The sequence below is a fragment of the Antedon mediterranea genome, chromosome 2 (assembly GCF_964355755.1).
Source record: "Antedon mediterranea chromosome 2, ecAntMedi1.1, whole genome shotgun sequence".
Taxonomy (NCBI): Eukaryota; Metazoa; Echinodermata; class Crinoidea; order Comatulida; family Antedonidae; genus Antedon; species Antedon mediterranea.
This window is the reverse complement of record NC_092671.1, coordinates 10,766,055-10,781,149: the sequence shown is the minus strand read 5'-3', so window position 1 is coordinate 10,781,149 and position 15,095 is coordinate 10,766,055. Positions and strand designations below refer to the sequence as shown.

Here is a 15,095-nt window from a genome sequence, read left to right as displayed (position 1 = left end):
CGGAGGAAACCTTACTTCACTGAATGCTTTCAGTACTCTTCACGACCAAATTGATACGAGTATAACCGACATCTTGAGTTTAAACAAAACTGCATTGGATGCGTTCGACAAACTCTCCATTGGCTACAAGGAGTTACTGGATAAGTTGAATCTGTCCTATACCATAGACCCACTCGCAGCATGGGTTGATCAGTTGCGGAAAATCATTGCACTCGGTGCTGACCTGCAATACGGATCGCCTGAGTGGGATCAGATTATCAGAAAAACAACTGATTTAACCGACTTCTTTTCTAAACCAATGGGCGCAATGCGCACAGTCAACACATCAATGATTCTGATGATTCTGCAGACCATATCTGTGATATGGTCTTTAAGAAATATGTTGTGTAGATGGGATTTCTATGGCTTGCTGCGTCTTGCTTCGTATACGTTACCATTGTCGGAGTCTGGTATTATTTCTTCTAGATACTTCGGTAAAATCAGATTAATAGCATATGACATGATGGTTCTTAGTCTTGGTTGTACAATATCAAACGACGGATTAAGTGCTGTAGAATTCAAACCAGATTTTGATCAATTGAATCAAAGATTGGAAGAGATATACGCTGAGTGTTTACGTTTTAAAATCACTGCTAAACGTACAGAAGTACAGCAGAGGCAATTGGAGAAATATGTCAGAGGTAAATCTTGGCATTCATACTGTTTGCGTACTAATGTTATTTTCAGAAACATAGGAATACATTTTAAGAAATTACTATTAGATTTTTTTTAAATATGTAAATTTAATTATATATTTTACCAAAAATCAATTGTAGTGAATCATGAATACCGAGCCTGTACGTGTTAGAATATTATAGCTTTTCAATTGATGGCATTTCGTTCCCAATAATAGTGAGCTCAATTTCTTAGACTTTTAAACATTAATATATTTTATAATATTACTGCATGATATTAATCAATTTAATTCAATTCACATTTATTTACTCATCGTTTATAAATACAGTTTCATAGCATAAATGATGGCAAGGATCCTGCATAGAGAAGTTTACACTTCTGTTTTCGCAGGACCCTTTTACATAAAAAACATAAAACTAAACACAACATAATAGATACAAAATAAAAAAAAAACATTTCCTATATACATTTTAGAGTTGTTCATCATCAAAAAGCGATACTGTTTTTCTAACATGATTATTTATACATTTTGTCTTAAAAAAGAAGATATTCAGTTTAAATGTAATATACAAGCTGAAATTATAGACAAAAAATTTCAATTTTAAATAACAGAAGTGGAGGTTGCTTACAGAAAGAAAGACAGAACTGGTTCGAAATCTGACAAGAAGTTTCTCGAAACAAAATCATTAAACGTGATTGTCCCGAAAATCGTCGAATATTTTTATTCAAATCGATTCACTTCTATGAGACAATCAATGGAGAAGGCTGAAGAAGAACTACAACAAGTTGATTTTAAACTAAATATTGGATGCAAAATATCTTCTACGTATTCTGAAATTTCTGATTTTCATGACCGTGCTAATTTGGAGAATGATGAAAGTAACCTGCAGAGCAAGTTTTACGACATGTTGAAAAGGCTCGGGAAGGATTGTAGCAGTACATTGACCAAAATGAAAAAGTTTAGCAGCAAGGGTTTGAAAAACTGGATAAGGTGTGTTCTTGAATGTGATGATTTGGTAATCGGAAGTGAACAATGGATCAAACTATTGGACAAGAGCGAAGAAGCTGTTTCCGATATATTACCTGGTGTCGATGAAGACGGTAAATGCATTTTGAGTCTTTATGTACATCTTGCAGTCGTGCTTATTTGTAAAGTTTGGAGCGTATACAATCACCTCGATCCTTCGAACCAAGAACGTCTTCTAAAATTAGCAAGTGTCAACGTACAATTAGTACAGTCTGATCTATTCAAATCTAAATGGTTTTGTAAACTGAAATATCAAGTTTACGAGATGAAGGTACTCAGTTTAGCCGCTTGCATAGGAAATGGGCCGGTGACCGCTTATTTGGAATATGAAGAAAACAGAAAAGAACTTGAGTATTACAGAGACGTATGCAGAGAGCTATCCATAATCGTAGAAAATGCTAGGGAGAGTCAACAACTTCAACATTTTCATAAAGGTATATAAAGTATTATAATGTAATCAATATGTTAAATTCTTTATTCATTTATTTTGATATAATTAGGCGAATATCGAAAAGAGAAATAATAAATTCTGAAGTAAATAATAATAGAATTATGGAATAGTGTAATGATAAAATGGAGCACTGTGGCGCAGTGGTTAGAGCATTGGACTTGCAATCAAGAGGTTGCTGGTTCAAGCCCGGTCGGTCACTGCAGTGTTGAGTCCTTAAGCAAGATTCTTTATCCACATTGTTCCTCCCTACCCAGGTGACAGAAATGGGTACTGGTATGTAAAAAGTACTGGGAAGGTAAATCAGACTCGTTTGTGCGGGAGGAGTGGCGTACCCCCCACAAACATACACACTTAGTGGAGTCTGGCCCAAACGCTAAAGAAATGGAGATGGGCACCACGGCCGCTAGCATTAGCTTAGGTTTCGACTTTACCTTTACCTAAAATGTGACAATGAAAACAATTCTGATTATCGAGTGTACACATCCGCAGAGACCAAATTCAGGATATTCTGCTTCACATTTTCGTCATTAATCTTTATTCTATAAGAATGTCCACTGAATAACACGGTTGATTTATTATTTTCACACTACTTATTTTGCAGTTGTAGAAAGAAAGCGGAGGGGAAAAAATACTACAGGGAATCATCCGATTGACGTTGGTCACGTTATTGGTGAAGGTGAAGAAATCAGTAAAATTTTATCTGCTGCTATATACCAATATCATATACTTAGCTTAGATGAAATGGTTGCATCACTTTCAGAAGCCGTCCGTGTTGAACAATCTGGCGATATTTTATTGGCGTTTGCTGGGAATATTTCGTATATATTCAATTCTTGTGTCGATTACAGCAACACTATTCCTGAGAAGGAAGGCTTAACTGTCGTAGAAACTGCCACTTATCGACACCTTTTGATTTTAGCTGACGACCATAATGACATGATGGAACACATTGGGCAAAATCGTAATACGGAATTCCGCACACTAATGGATATGCTATTCCAATGTGCTGATCTTAGTCCCAAGACTAAAGCTTGGAATAACCTGATAAATCAGTCGTACCTGTGTGTTAGATACTTTGAGAGTCTCCCAAAAGCAGGCCAGGCTTTATCGAAAGCCCATATCTTGCTTTTCCTAACAATAATGCATAACTTTGTAGCCACAAGAAACCGATTATTTCCAACCGAGCATAGTCGCCTTCTGCCTTATATTCAGGTGTGCGTCCCATTTTGCGAAAGTTATCTGGTAAAATCCGATGTATGGGCAGATATAAAAGCACACGTTTATGGATCACTCATAACAACTTCGTCTTCGGCTATTTGCAGTAATGAGATTCTGCATTATGAATCATTGAATAGATATCGCAAACGTTTCGTGATGCTGAAAGCCAAAGCAAAGGCGCCTGGTAAACTACAAGAAGATCAAGTGCAGCGATCAATTAGACGTAAGTTCCAAAATAAAAATGTTTTGTTTTTCCAACAAAATAGTGATTAAATAAGTATCAAGCTATAATACTCTGGTCATCATAAACGAAACAATTTTGTAGTTTGAACAAAACAAATGAAGTAACCATGCATTCTGTTATCTTATTTTAATTATCTACCTCGGTATCGAACACTTTATCGTAATGGTCTAATTTTGTAATATATAACTGAAAATACAACGTTTTTGTTTTTGAAATGTGGTCTCTGCAAACCAGGAAGGTTTGTATAAGAACCAAATTACATAAAACAAAATAAATACAATTGTTCTAAATTATAGACAAATGAGGGAGAAGAACAACCAGAAACAGAAGTTAATTATTTACGATCAAGAATATAAAAATATCATAATTTACCCAAATGTAAAACAACTTAATTTCTATAAGTACCGTACCTCTGACCAAAGTCTTTACAACTAACTTTTTAGGTTGGCTTGATTCTTCAAAAACTCTCCTTCCGAGAATGTTGTTTGCACTTGCTGTACTATACTACAAAGCCAGATGCTATAAAGGAATGAACTACTTTTTATCAGAGTTAGACAAACAGAACAGTGCTGATATCTGTAGAGTCCGAATGATCACAAATATTTCTAGTGAATTCAAACGCTATCTTATGCATTATAATAATATTTCTAAAGAGGAAAATGAATCTCTTTTGAAAAACTGTTGGAAATCCTTGAAAGGTGTAGCTGCAAGTCATAAGAACATGATGCGTCGTTTCGGAAAAACCAGTAACATCATGCAAACATATGTAGATTCACTTTTCCAGGTATGTTATAATGATATATTCCATAAATTGTTTATTCTGCTAGATAACAATCATGCAACATTGTAAACCTCCTGTTTTACTGTATACAATGGTACTTGGTTACCAATTGGACATGGCCAATTGGAACACATCGTAATATATTGGTATAGTTTGCCGAATATACATTCGTTAGCTTTTGTAGCAAAAAATAGGCTACTATCATAACACTAGTTTATTTTGTTTTAATTACGTTCAATTATAAATATTGTCTGTTGTAGATCAGAGATGACAGGCCAAACATTAGGCCTAAACAAGTTAAGTATGGATCGGATGACTGGTGTACATTGATGAGAACAAGTGAAGAAGTTGCAGAGTACATTAACAATCTTGGTGAAGGTGGAAGAGGGATCTCGCAAGGTTACATACATTTTATGGTTGACTTCATGATGAAATTTATGGCAGCCTGTCATATTCGCTTTGGCCAAAATCATATGAGAGATATTAGGTACCTGCTATCCTGTATTAAGCTCTTTAGAGCCCTTGATACATCGATATTCACTGCAAAGCTGAAGAAGACTGTTTGCAACATGGCTGCGTTACATATGTCGTCTGTTGATGAAAATGAGGATTTCACAAAGATAATGGAGGAATGTGTACGAGAGGTGGAGATATGCCAAAGCATATCAGCTTTAGCGGGAACTCACCAACATAAAGTAGCGCCAGGTAATCAAACTCACCCAATCACCAGTGTAGAAATTGTTAATGTCTCTGTCACTGTTTTGATAATAAAATGTGAGGGTTTTTTGTAGATTGGTTCAGTTATGAGGAGAATGATGATGCACATTTACAAGAAGAAACAGAATACGAGTTAGATGAAGGAGAGAAAGAAGAATTAGATAATCAACCAAAAGCCGTACCAACAACCATCGAAAGTACCCAATTGCATTTAAATATCACTGGAAAACAAAATGTATGTGTCAGTAACGCTCAACATATCACAATAAATTTGTAAGTATACAATAGATGAAATTTTAAAAAAAAGTTATAATATATGCCAATTCTCTAACACCGACATTGTTAATATTGTTCAACTTGGTGAGAACTAATTATACCATTTTTGTTCTTTCTGCAGTTTGTCGGGCACCAAAGAATATCTTTTGAAGAAATAACTTTTAAAGAACACTTATGATACAAAGATGGTCCTGAAACCTCCCCGGATGTGCGGTAAAATAGATGACATTACATGTGCGGTTCTCGATTCTTGTAGATTTACCTTAATACTCAGATAATAACAATCGAATGAAGTTCGACGACGACGACGACGAAACAACTTTTCTTTTTATATTCTGTGTTTGGCTTTACTAGACATAGGTCATTTTTAGATCTTGTATCATATGAGGAATGTCTTTGAGTAAATTTATTAGATAGATAAGTCGGAGTTAAGTCATTTGTTATTTTATACATTAAAACTTTTTCGTTGTAGGTGAGTTTCCATTCAAGATTATTCCAATTAAGTTTTCCAAGTGCCTCTGTAGCTGAGTCATACTTTCTTTTTAGTGATTATTTTTGCTGCCCTATTTTGAAGCACTTGAAATTTATGATTTAGATGTTTATTGCATCTGCCCAATACGATGTTACAGTAGTCAAAATGGGGGTGGGGGGGGTGCTATAATTGTTTTATATAGCATTTGTCTGCAGATGCTTTCGCAACAAACAACTTAGCTTTTTTAAGATAGAACGAAACTTTGTTTTTAATCAGTTCAACATGTTTGTTCCAGGCTAAAGATTCATCAATTTGAACACCTAGGTGTTTACAGTATGAAACCCTTTGAAGGGGGATTCCATTTATATTAATATTTAAGTCTTTGTTTGGTAGCTTTGATAATTTTATATGCCAACCAGTAAACATGAACTCTGTCTTATTTACATTTAAGCTTAGTTTGTTGTTGCATAGCCAGTTATTTATATTTATAAGGTCACTGTTAATTTTGTTTTTTTTTTCTCTTTCGTGGGGGTCACCCACATTTATTCATTCCTTTTACAAATGTATATTATATAACATACATACATTTTCGTAAAAATATAAAACAATAAAATTCAATTTTTTTTTGTGGATTTTTACTTTTATGTTGAACCAAAACGAACGAAAAGGAATAAAATTACCTTCGTGACGTTTCGCCGACAATCTGTCAGCTGCTTCAGACTAATGCCTGGGTTGGAATGGTCTGGTTTTTTGTAAGTGACGAACAACGCCACCAGCCGTCTGGTTGGTATTGACGATAGAGCGTCTCCGCTGGCCCCCCCTCCTGCTTCAACTTTTTCAAGCAAACTATCATATGTATGTGGGAGGTCATACCCACCAATGTTTCTGTTGATATTATGTGGTCTTTTTCTTATGCAGATAGATTCTTTTATCTTTCTTTTGTCTGTCTGTGCTTCTTTTTCAATAACTCTCGCATTCCAACTTGGAATATGGTCATTCCCTATAGCGTGGTCATTCCCTATAGCGTGGTCAGTTATGGCTGACTTATGTAAAACCTGGGACGAAGAATTTCTATTTGCGCGTGTTCTAACTACTTGGTTGTGTGTTGATACGTCTTTTTTATGTTCCCCAATTCTTGTATTCAGTGCCCTTCCGGTCTCTCCTATATATACTTTCTCACAGTTTAGACAGTTCACTTCGTATATAACCCCGCACATGTCTTCCGTTTTTATTCTATCTTTTGGGTGGACCAGTCCATTTTTTAATTTATTACTTGGAATGAAGAAAGTGTTCACTTTGTGCTTAGCAAAAGTGCGTCGAATCTTTTCAGAAATTCCGTGTATGTATGGGATACCTATGTGAGCTTTCATCTTCTCCATTTCCTTTCTTTGGCGTTCTTCTGGTTTGTTTTTTGACTTTTGTTCTTTTCTCTTGTTTACGACTCTGTCTACTGACCATTTTGGATAGTTACAAATTTTCAATGCTTTTCTAATGTGTTCCAACTCATGTTTTTTATCTTTCTCTTCACTAACAATTGTGTCTGCTCTATTCACTAACGTGTTAACCACGCTTAGTTTGTGTTCTAAGGGATGATTAGAGTGGAAGTCCAAGTATTGGTCGGTGTGAGTTGGTTTTCGGTATACCTTGGTAGCGAGTGTTCTATCTTGTTTAATCGTGATAATCATGTCCAAGAATGGTATTTGTTTCTCTGACATTATTTCTGTGGTAAACTTGATGTTGCCCGACGGGTCAATGCTATCAAGATGGCGATTGAGGGGGAGAGGTGCATCTTTATGGACAATGGCAAAAACATCATCAACATACCGTCTCCAAAAACGTGGTTTGATGGTTCTATCTGCGCTCTTAATGGCTTCCTCTTCTAACCATTCTAAATAGATATTCGCTATCAGAGTGCTTACCGGAGATCCCATTGCAATACCTTCGTGCTGTTCATAAATCTGTTGTTGAAATGTGAAATATGTCGCATTAATTAACTGGTAGATGAGTTCCATGATGTCTTCTACTGTTAATTTCGTTCTCTTATGTAGTGTTGTATCTTTTTCCAAGTATGATCTTACAACCTCCAAGGCTTGGCCTGTGGGTGTTTTTGTAAACAACGAGATGACGTCAAAAGACACCATCACCTCATTTTCCAGGAGTATCAGCTGTTTTAGGTCTGACAGATTGTCGGCGAAACGTCACGAAGGTAATTTTATTCCTTTTCGTTCGTTTTGGTTCAACATAAAAGTAAAAATCCACAAAAATATTATTTGGAACCAGATGAATTTATTCAATGTAATAAAATTCAATATATTAGTTAAAAAGGCACTATATCTATACATGTAGGCTACATAAAATCGATGGAGTAAAAGTATGCTTTAAAAACGTACATTTTATGTTTATTGCAAGTTATAGTAAAAGTACGACTATTTATCATTTAAATTTACTTTATATTAAGAAATGTATTACAAATTAGCTGTTTCTTTTATTATGTTTTAAATCAGTACTCACAATTTGTATGTTTCTTTTTTCTTTTGACCTTATTTTACATCCATTACAAATATATACACCCATACACACATTGATAGACCTATTTACATTTACGAATCAGTTTAACATAGTTATTATACACACATTATATGCTAATTTTTATGTTTTGGCCTTGTATAAAATTTGTTTCATTCCACTATTTCTAAACCTTAAAAGTTCTGTTCTTACTATGTTGGCCATTTACATGTGTTTGTTTACTTATATGTTGGTGTGTTTCAGTCTATGTTTTACCCTAATACATTTATTTCTATCATTTACTAGTTTTAGTATAGGCCTAGTTGTTTGTTAGTTTTATATTGTATGGCTTTATTATAGGTATAACCTTATGTTTAGCATTATTTCATATATAGAATATTATCATAGCAGATGTATTACACTTATGTGTTCTGCCTAAACTTAATTCAATTGATTTATTACATTCTTACATAACTTTATAGTAACTACTAGTACAGTTTTGATTTTCCATTATATTAATTTTGTTAACAATTTTTTTTGGGATCTTTAGATATGTAATATACATATACAGTATATAATACAAAACAGTGTCATCTGCATACATACTCAGTTTAACATGTTTAACAACATCTGAAAGATCGTTTATATACAATAAAAACAACAAAAGGCCCAGGATAGACCCCTGGGTTATCCCATAGACACTGTTACATGATTCTGAGAAGAAGCCATTTACATTTGTTATATGGTTACGGTCAGTTAAATAATTTCTGAACCAGTTTACAACATTTAAATCAACATCAAAATACACTTTTTTACATTTTTTAATTAGCAAATTTACCGAATGTCTTTGTTTTTAAAATTCCTTCGAGACTTGAGAGGAGGGTGATTTGTTATATTTCTTTTTAAACTTGTCTCTTTTCCTCATTTCATTAATCAATTTAGTTTGACTTTTTGTTAATAATGCTTACCTTTTATCTCTTATTGTAACATTTGTCATGTCTTGTATGTTTCATTTAGTGATGATAAGACTTAATTAAATCAGCTATGCCTTATTGTGTGGTAGGCCTAGTAAAAATCAATTTAATATCCATGATAGGCCTACTGTTCATTGTTTGCATCACGGTCCATATCAGATAATTAACCGATTTTAATGAAACTCAGTTATTTTTATACCCTGTTCCACATTTTGTTTTGAAACCAGAAACAACAGCATAAACAAATCCGCCACTTGGCTTGGTTTACCAGATACAAAGACAATTGCAACAACTCAGAAACACTAACATTACAACGAAACAGATAAAGATTGGATTTAAAATTGTCGATATGGGGATGGGCCTGGACTAAACTATTTATAAGATAAACTTAATCTACTAATGTGCCCATTTTTAAGTACATTGACTCTATTAATGGAACACAGAGGAGATTGTTTTTTCTTAAATTACGGGCGGGAACACGAATATCAAAATTGGGAGATAAAATTGCATTTAAAAAGAAAAATAAGATCATTGTGACATCTACGTAAGGAATGGGGAGATTAAAATGTAAATGTTTTCATCATCACAATTATAAGGATTGTTACATTTATAAAGGTTATTCTGATTGTGGATGATGTAGCGCACAAATCTAGAGTGGAGTCGGTGAGCCTTGTATTTTGGAGATTGAATTATAAATAACAAAACAAAAGTCTAAATTATTTTGGATAAGGGCGATATAGATAAACTTTGGAAGATTAAGATATTTTCCATTGCGCCACATCAGCCCAAGCAGCTTATTGTATTTTTTAAGAAGATGATCAACATGAAAAGAAAAGGTAAGGGAACTATCTAAAATAATACCGAGATAACGATGTTGATGCACCTTATTGATAGGTCGATGAAATAAACATATACAATTTTATTTTTATTTAAAGTAAAAGAAAAAATATTTCACTTAGAAAGGTTTAACATTATGCCCCACAAAATGGACCAGGAACTAACTTTAATAAGGTCTCCCTGAATCTTCATAACTGTTAATAGTTTTAATAATTTTTATTTCGTCAGCAAACATACAAAATGGCGAAAAAGCGAAGGAATCTTTCACAAACAGATTCAAATAGAGGGGGCAAGATTTGACACCTGAAGAACACCTGAGTGAACTGGAAGCCACTCCGATGCCTCTCCGTCAATAACTACACGTTGACGTCTACCACCCAATAGCTTCTAAACCTGGACAAAAGATGAGGATTAAAACCAAGTCGTTGAAGTTTAAAAGTAAGAAGATTGTGTGGCACCAAATCGAAAGCTCTTGAAATTGAAAAGTCAGTATAGGCCTATATAACGTCACATTGTATACAGTAGTCAGAAGACAAGCAAGATTTGTTTCACATGACCTAAAACATGACATGAACGAAACATGCTGATAGGGAGAGATGGTAGGATGAACATGGGACCAAATGTGATTATACATGACTCTTTCGAAAAGTTTTTAAATGGTAGGCAAAATTGAAATCGGTGTGTAATTAGTGACTGATTTCTTGGAACAAGATTTGTGGATAGGGACAACATATAGATTGTTTCGAGAAGGATGGGAATTTTCCAAAAGTCAGAGATTTGTTAAAATAGAACAGATAGGAATAGAAAGAGGCTTCGCACAAACTGTTAAAACATGGTTACTCAGCTCATCGCAGCCAGAAGCTTTATGTGGTTTGATAGACGCAATCAATTTGTAAACAGGCTTAATTACTTAAATAATTAATCAAGAGATGATTCAGGGAAAGCATGATGTTGGTCAGTAATACGTGAATCTAGATTTTTGAAAAACAGAATGAAAAAATGAATTGAACAAAGTAGCTTTATCTTTCGAACTCTCCGCGACCTTGTACCTGTAGTTCAAAACAGACGGCCGGAGGATAAGATGACGTTTTGGTTTTCGTCTGGATCCATGTCCAAAAGCGCTTGGGATTAGATTTTGTGAGATATATTGTGATTAATTCTTTTTGGCAAGCTTTTTGAACGTTTTTCTGGCCGTAATGAAATCATTTTTAAAGTGTGATGTTTTGTCCACATTCTGAAAAGAACGTTTCAAGATAGCTCAAATTTCATGGTCAAATTATGGCGGCATTTATATTTAATTATCAGCTGTTGATTGTGGAAACATGGCTAAACTACTATTCTAATTATTGTATTGTTTAACAATTTAAAGAAAATATATTATCAAGTAAAAAAATAATAATTATACAATATTAGTATACCTATGTATTGTTTCCCGGCTAAACGACTGAAACGCAATAACTAATGACAGATAACGGAATTTCACATGGGTTATATAATAATTATTTGTAAATAGCACCATAATTACAATTAATCCCCTCATTATAAAAAATATTATTTAATTTGTTTTAATGAAACATGACTATAGATCTATAGGGTATAATTATTAGAATGTATGACACATAAAAATTGTATAGCTGAACATATCTGTAATTTTAATATGTTTGATGTTCGTACAACTGACGTGCATACGTTTGAGTGTGCCAAATGGCATGATTATCTATTCTAAATGTATTGTCCCCTCCAAAACATCCCAGATTAATAAGATCAGATGTTGAATAGGCCATTTTGTTGTTTTATTTGTGCTTTAATAAAGTTAATCACTTCCGCAAAAAACAAAGGCAAAAAAAGAGTTAAATTTTTGGCCACAGTGAATCTATTATGGAACATGAAAATGGCCGCTATAAAAATGGAACAATATATCTATTTTTCCATCAAAAACAAAAGATTAGATAATCATTTATATTGTTATTACTACAGAAATGGATATAAAAATTGGAAGTATTATTTTTTTGGGGGGTTTGAAACGTTGGCTAAAATTTCAATTCTTTTCAATTTTTTTGGTTCAGATTGTTCATTTTTCTACAGTATTTGTTTGTTTGTTTTCCCCCTTTTAAATCTCTCCTATTAAGGGTACAAGTTTGTTTTTGTCCCGAATAGGGGCTCTGCTCTATTACAAATAGACATCGCCTGATGCGAAGCGAATTTTGTTAAATGACACCCCTAGATGGCCGGAAAAGACACTATCGTGCAGCATGCTATATAACCAATGAGCAAAAAGATCGTACTTTTTTCCTCATCCTCAAACACGTCGATAATTTAAATGACGATAACTATTTGTTGCCGTATGTTAGATGCGCGTGCTCTGTGCGGAACCGCCGATTGTTTGATCATTTACTCCGTATTTTGTTTTGCGTTCAAGTTCAATGCGAACGTATATCTAGGAGCAGCCCCGAAAAAAGCACACTGGGTGAAGGCAAATGCTATTTGCTAGCTCTATCTATAATATTTATTTACAGCAATTTGTTGAGGAATATAAATCAGTGGTGGTGCCAGCGGGGGGCTACGGGGGCTCTAGCCCCCTCGTCGGGGAGCCTAGCGCCCCCCCCCCCCCCCCCCCCCCCCGTCGGGGAACACGGGTACTTTTTGTCGGGGAATATAATATACAGTAAAAAACGTGAGTGAGGTACCACTCAAAATCAATTCCAAACGAACAAGTTGTGTTCATACAATACTAAATGGATAACAACAGACTAATTGTCTGCTGCACCGCAAGTGCCAGACACCCTAAAGTTAGACTAGAGGCCCCCCTTCCCCCAACTAACCCAGCTTAGATATTGTAGATACCACCAGCAACCAATGTTATATGATTTAGCACATGTAGGCAATACCAAATGACCTATTACAGACTATCTGTACACTGCCTTGGCCCTGGCAGACCCCTCTAAAGTTAGACTAGAGACCCCTCTTTCCCCAACTAGCCCAGCTTAGATATTGTAGATACCACCAGCAACCAATGTTATATGATTTAGCACATTGTAAGCAATCACCAAATGACCTATTACAAACTATCTGTACACTGCCTTGGCCCTGGCAGACCCCTCTAAAAGTTCGACTAGAGACTCCATTCCCCCAACTGGCCTAGCTTAGATCTTGAAGATACCACCAGCAACCAATGTTATAATTATGATTTAGCACATTGTAAGCAATACCAAATGACCTATAACAGACTATCTGTACACTGCCTTGGCACTGGCAGACCCCTCTAAAGTTTCCCCATTTACCCCAAGTATATAGCTTACCTTAGATATTGTAGATACCACCAGCAGCAACACGTCGATAATTTAAATGACGATAACTATTTGTTGCCGTATGTTAGATGCGCGTGCTCTGTGCGGAACCGCCGATTGTTTGATCATTTACTCCGTATTTTGTTTTGCGTTCAAGTTCAATGCGAACGTATATCTAGGAGCAGCCCCGAAAAAAGCACACTGGGTGAAGGCAAATGCTATTTGCTAGCTCTATCTATAATATTTATTTACAGCAATTTGTTGAGGAATATAAATCAGTGGTGGTGCCAGCGGGGGGCTACGGGGGCTCTAGCCCCCTCGTCGGGGAGCCTAGCGCCCCCCCCCCCCCCCCCCCCCGTCGGGGAACACGGGTACTTTTTGTCGGGGAATATAATATACAGTAAAAAACGTTCGCGTTCACTTCATGCTTCAGCGCCTAGAAAACCACGACGTTCCATTGACCGTGAGAGTACGTCAGAGGGCTATTATGCACTTTTATGCATTCATTTATTGCCAGCGATCTAACTTAGACCGGCAGCCCAGAGACATTTGGTTAGATGAGCTAGGTACCAATATCTGACTATTTGAGTGTGTTGGGGGTCACTTGAAGTGAATGAAAATGGGAGTCTGCCGGGTACCCCCTGCTGCGTCTAGACCGGGGGGACCCCGAAACGTGCTAAAAAATCGGCACAGGTTAGATGAGAGAGATACCACCTAATTTTACCACCATGGGATGCCCATTGGCATCCTTATAACAGTATCACAAACGACAGACTTTTTCTCTGCTGCAAAAGGCCCGCCAGACCCCCCGAGGGAGGGCCTAAAATGGGGTTAGCATAGATGAGTGAGGTACCACTCAAAATCAATTCCAAACGAACAAGTTGTGTTCATACAATACTAAATGGATAACAACAGACTAATTGTCTGCTGCACCGCAAGTGCCAGACACCCTAAAGTTAGACTAGAGGCCCCCCTTCCCCCAACTAACCCAGCTTAGATATTGTAGATACCACCAGCAACCAATGTTATATGATTTAGCACATGTAGGCAATACCAAATGACCTATTACAGACTATCTGTACACTGCCTTGGCCCTGGCAGACCCCTCTAAAGTTAGACTAGAGACCCCTCTTTCCCCAACTAGCCCAGCTTAGATATTGTAGATACCACCAGCAACCAATGTTATATGATTTAGCACATTGTAAGCAATCACCAAATGACCTATTACAAACTATCTGTACACTGCCTTGGCCCTGGCAGACCCCTCTAAAAGTTCGACTAGAGACTCCATTCCCCCAACTGGCCTAGCTTAGATCTTGAAGATACCACCAGCAACCAATGTTATAATTATGATTTAGCACATTGTAAGCAATACCAAATGACCTATAACAGACTATCTGTACACTGCCTTGGCACTGGCAGACCCCTCTAAAGTTTCCCCATTTACCCCAAGTATATAGCTTACCTTAGATATTGTAGATACCACCAGCAGCAACAAAAAAACCACCCAAAACAACATATTTAATTGAATAAAGTTTAACTTTAACCGAACTAACACAAAACAATTGAAAATATATCACATCAATGACGATAAAATGACCATTACCATTTTAAAGGGAAAAATAGTTTAA

General features: G+C 35.8%; 2 protein-coding genes across 2 annotated transcripts; one reads left to right on the top strand and one right to left on the bottom strand.

Moving 5' to 3' along the window:
- Positions 1-3,141: 3,141 nt before the first annotated feature.
- Positions 3,142-6,408, top strand: LOC140039624 (uncharacterized). The gene is made up of 5 exons (XM_072085243.1): positions 3,142-3,594; positions 4,059-4,399; positions 4,657-5,101; positions 5,188-5,386; positions 5,511-6,408. Exons 1-5 carry the CDS (start codon positions 3,144-3,146, stop codon positions 5,545-5,547), a joined length of 1,473 nt encoding a protein of 490 aa, XP_071941344.1. The 5' UTR covers positions 3,142-3,143; the 3' UTR covers positions 5,548-6,408.
- Positions 6,409-6,502: 94 nt separating this feature from the next.
- LOC140039266 (uncharacterized) lies at positions 6,503-8,002 on the bottom strand. Its single transcript, XM_072084871.1, has one exon. The coding sequence runs from the start codon at positions 8,000-8,002 to the stop codon at positions 6,503-6,505; it is 1,500 nt and encodes a 499-aa protein (XP_071940972.1).
- Positions 8,003-15,095: the final 7,093 nt, after the last annotated feature.

What these genes read in the sequence shown, in the direction of transcription:
- LOC140039624 (XM_072085243.1), top strand. Translation starts at nt 3,144, where the DNA reads ATGCTATTCCAATGTGCTGATCTTAGTCCCAAGACTAAAGCTTGGAAT. An exon ending in AGTGCAGCGATCAATTAGAC is followed by an intron (nt 3,595 to 4,058) that starts GTAAGTTCCAAA and finishes CTAACTTTTTAG; the next exon opens with GTTGGCTTGATTCTTCAAAA. An exon ending in ATGTAGATTCACTTTTCCAG is followed by an intron (nt 4,400 to 4,656) that starts GTATGTTATAAT and finishes TGTCTGTTGTAG; the next exon opens with ATCAGAGATGACAGGCCAAA.
- LOC140039266 (XM_072084871.1), bottom strand. Translation starts at nt 8,002, where the DNA reads ATGGTGTCTTTTGACGTCATCTCGTTGTTTACAAAAACACCCACAGGC.